Source organism: Varanus komodoensis, unplaced genomic scaffold (genome assembly GCF_004798865.1).
Source record: "Varanus komodoensis strain SLA01 unplaced genomic scaffold, ASM479886v1 scaffold1646, whole genome shotgun sequence".
Lineage (NCBI taxonomy): Eukaryota > Metazoa > Chordata > Lepidosauria > Squamata > Varanidae > Varanus > Varanus komodoensis.
The window spans coordinates 1-3,397 of NW_025335486.1; the positions used below are offsets into that span (position 1 = coordinate 1).

General features: G+C 49.3%; 1 protein-coding gene across 2 annotated transcripts; it reads right to left on the reverse strand.

Annotated features, from left to right (window-relative positions):
* Window positions 1–259: 259 nt before the first annotated feature.
* On the reverse strand, window positions 260–2,559 carry LOC123021464 (zinc finger protein 501-like). Of its 2 annotated transcripts, XM_044426182.1 has the most exons (2): window positions 1,496–2,559; window positions 260–1,411 (listed from the first exon to the last, which is right to left on the reverse strand). In XM_044426182.1, exons 1-2 carry the CDS (start codon window positions 1,991–1,993, stop codon window positions 599–601), a joined length of 1,311 nt encoding a protein of 436 aa, XP_044282117.1. In that variant the 5' UTR covers window positions 1,994–2,559; the 3' UTR covers window positions 260–598. The 2 variants fall into 2 exon arrangements, with proteins under 2 accessions (XP_044282117.1, XP_044282116.1); XM_044426181.1 differs by having other exon boundaries at window positions 260–2,559.
* Between the last annotated feature and the right edge of the window lie 838 nt (window positions 2,560–3,397).

A 3,397-nucleotide genomic window follows, 5' to 3' on the forward strand; every position in this document is an offset into this window, starting at 1 on the left:
CACATTTAGAACAGATTTAAAATAACAATAACTTCTACAAGACCTGAGTAAACAATTAAAAAGCACTAGTAGACTAACTACATGTCCTACAGTAAAATTCCCCAAAGATGTCACCCTCATTGGAGAGATCTCCCAGCCCCTGCCTCACCTTTCCCATCCTTTCAATCATCTTTTTTGTCCTTCCCAAGTCAACAACGTCCATGTCCAGGTGAGGCATCCATAAAAGGACACAAAACACCAAATGAAGATGCACCAAGCATTTGGGCAATAGGAGAAAGTTCCTGGAAAGTTTATTTTCTGTTCTCCAGCATGGAGTTTGCCATTACCAGTAACCATGGACTGGGATAAAATCTTTACCATGGATCTTGCACACAAGATCCCTTCATTGTTCATTGAACACATTTGAAAGTCATATCTCTGGTGTGGGTTTTTTGATGTTCAGTAAGGTCTCAGCTCCAACAGAAGACTTTCTAAATTGCATTCATGCGTACGGCCTCTCCGCAGCATGGGTTCTATGATGGATGGTAAGACATCCGCTTTGACTGAAACTCTTGCCACATTCCATGCATATGTATGGCTTCTCCCCAGTGTGCGTTCTTTAATGGCGTGTAAGATTTCCTCTGTCTCTGAGGCTCTTTCCACATTCCATGCACGTGTATGGCTTCTCCCCAGTGTGCGTTCTTTGATGTGTAGTAAGATTGCTACCGTGGCTGAAGCTCTTGCCACATTCCATGCATGTGTATGGCTTCTCCCCAGAGTGCGTTCTTTGATGTTTGGTAAGATTTCCTCTGACACTGAAGCTCTTTTCACATTCCACGCATGTGTATGGCTTCTCCCCAGTGTGCGTTCTTTGATGTTTCTTAAGAGTACCACTCTGGCTGAAGCTCTTGCCACATTCCATGCAAGTGTATGGCTTCTCCCCTGAGTGCGTTCTTTGATGTTTGGTAAGATTTCCTCTGACACTGAAGCTCTTTTCACATTCCATGCATGTGTATGGCTTCTCCCCAGTGTGCGTTCTTTGATGTTTCTTAAGAGTACCACCGTGGCTGAAGCTTTTTCCACATTCCATGCAAGTGTATGGTTTCTCCCCAGAGTGCGTTCTTTGATGTGAGGCAAGATTGCTACCCTGCCTGAAGCTCTTGCCACATTCCATGCATGTGTATGGCTTCTGCCCAGAGTGTGTTTTTTGATGTTCGTTAAGAGTGAAATTTTCACTGAAGCTCTTGCCACATTCCATGCATGTGTATGGCTTCTCCCCAGTGTGCGTTCTTTGATGTTTGTTAAGAGTACCACTCTGGCTGAAGCTCTTGCCACATTCCATGCACATGTATGGCTTCTCCCCAGAGTGCGTTCTTTGATGTTTGGTAAGATTTCCTCTGACACTGAAGCTCTTTTCACATTCCATGCATGTGTATGGCTTCTCCCCAGTGTGTGTTCTTTGATGTTTCTTAAGAGTACCACTGTGGCTGAAGCTCTTGCCACATTCCATGCACATGTATGGCTTCTCACCAGTGTGCGTTCTTTGATGGATAGTAAGATGTCCACTTTGACTGAAGCTCTTGCCACATTCCATGCATGTGTATGGCTTCTCTCCAGAGTGAATTCTTTGATGTTCATTAAGAGTACTACTTTGAATGAAGCTCTTGCCACATTCCATGCATGTATATGGCGTTTCTCCAGAGTGCATTCTTTGATGGATGGTAAACTGGCCACTTTGACTGAAGCTCTTGCCACATTCCATACATGAATATGGTGCAAATCCAGTGCGGAATCCTTGACATATAGTAAGACTTCCACTTTCATGGAGGCCCTTCCTGCATCCCATGCACTTGTTTGGCCCCTCCCCTACATCCTTTCCTTGCTGCCCAGAACGATTTCCAGCACCACTGAAGCTCTTCCCACATTCTGTGCATTTCGACGGCTGCTCTGCACTCTGCACCCGGCCGCTTTTTCTAAGCCTTCCGACAGCACTTAAGCTCAGCCTTCCTTCCATTACTTGAAGTGGCTTCCTCAAAGTGCTGGAACAGTGAAGCTCACTAAACCTCGGCTATCTCTGAGCCCCTTTCCACACTGCACGGGTTCAAAGGGCTTCTGCACGCCAGGAGTTGATGAACTCTCGTCCCTAGTTCGATGCTCTTTCAGCATTCTGCATGTTCATTTGGCCTCATTCCTTGCTACAATTTGGATCCATTCATTCACCGCTCTTTCGGTAATTTGTCAAAAACAAGATTCTTTCCCCTTCCTCTTTCCGTGACTTCAAGGAATGGTGAGTGTTTGCAGTACATTGAGTAATATCATATGTTTTGCTCTTGTTCTGTATTTGGTTTTGTTGTGCTCTTTTGATATCCTTTAATTTGGAATTCCCTCTTTTCTCACTTCATGCTCACTGGTTTTTTCTTATTTGTTGCAGGGATCCATATCATTTTCCTCTCCTACCATTCATCTGTTTGGGAGGAAAGAGACAAGAAAAGCTTGGAAGGGGAGAAAGGCTGACACAGCTGCACTCAATCGAGCGCACAGCAACCCTGGAACTGACACCAACACTCCCAGGCAGGAATGTGTGCAGCCCACGAGGAGATGCCTGCAGTGGAACATGGCTGAGCCCCCTGCAGGGGCGCAAAGGTGCCGGGGATCCCACAGGGATGATGGGCACGATGTGGGTCTGCTCAGGAGGAGGGTTTGCGAGCCCTTGAGGCACTTACACTGTACGCAGGAGCGGCTCCCGTCACGCAGCGAGGCCCCAGCAGCCGCAACGGATGCACAGGGAAGCGCGCAGCTGCTTGCCGCAGGCGCCTGCCTGGATGCAGGGGAGAGCTTTGCAGCTGCACAGGCTACGGCTCCTTCGGGGTCGGCTTAGGGCTGCGTCCTGCCCAGCTCTGCCCATTGGCCGTGGTGGGTGGGGGCGAGAACAGCCTGTGCCACAGCCGGATTTGCCCGGCCCACGTCTGGAAGCAGGCTCGCTAGCGAGCCTTTTCAGTGCACAGGGCTCCGTGTCTGTCCTTTATCTGACTTCCCTGCCAAATATCTAGAAGACAGACAGACAGACAGACAGACAGACAGACAGACGTTGCAAGACCCTGAGGCAGAGACACCGGGGCCTTCCTAGCCGTGCATTTTGGCACTGAGCCCGCTCCGTACCAGAGGGAAGCTCTGCCACGGGGTCTCCCTGCTCTGAGGCCATCACCGAAAACCCAACCCCAAGCTCCCTGTATTAATGACCCCAAAGAGGAAGTGCAGGGAGCAATGATCACACCTGCAGAGGGCAGCAGAGGGGCCAGGGTGACAGGGAACGTGGGAGGCGGAAGGAGACCCAAGGGGATCTGGAGGTGCTGGAACCCCGGGCTGAAAACAGCAGGAAGAACTTCAATACGGAGCAAGGCCCGGTTTCCCAAGACAC

Bases quoted from the DNA above. Each gene is read 5' to 3' on its own strand.
- LOC123021464 (XM_044426181.1), bottom strand. From the start codon at position 1,993: ATGGAAGGAAGGCTGAGCTTAAGTGCTGTCGGAAGGCTTAGAAAAAGC.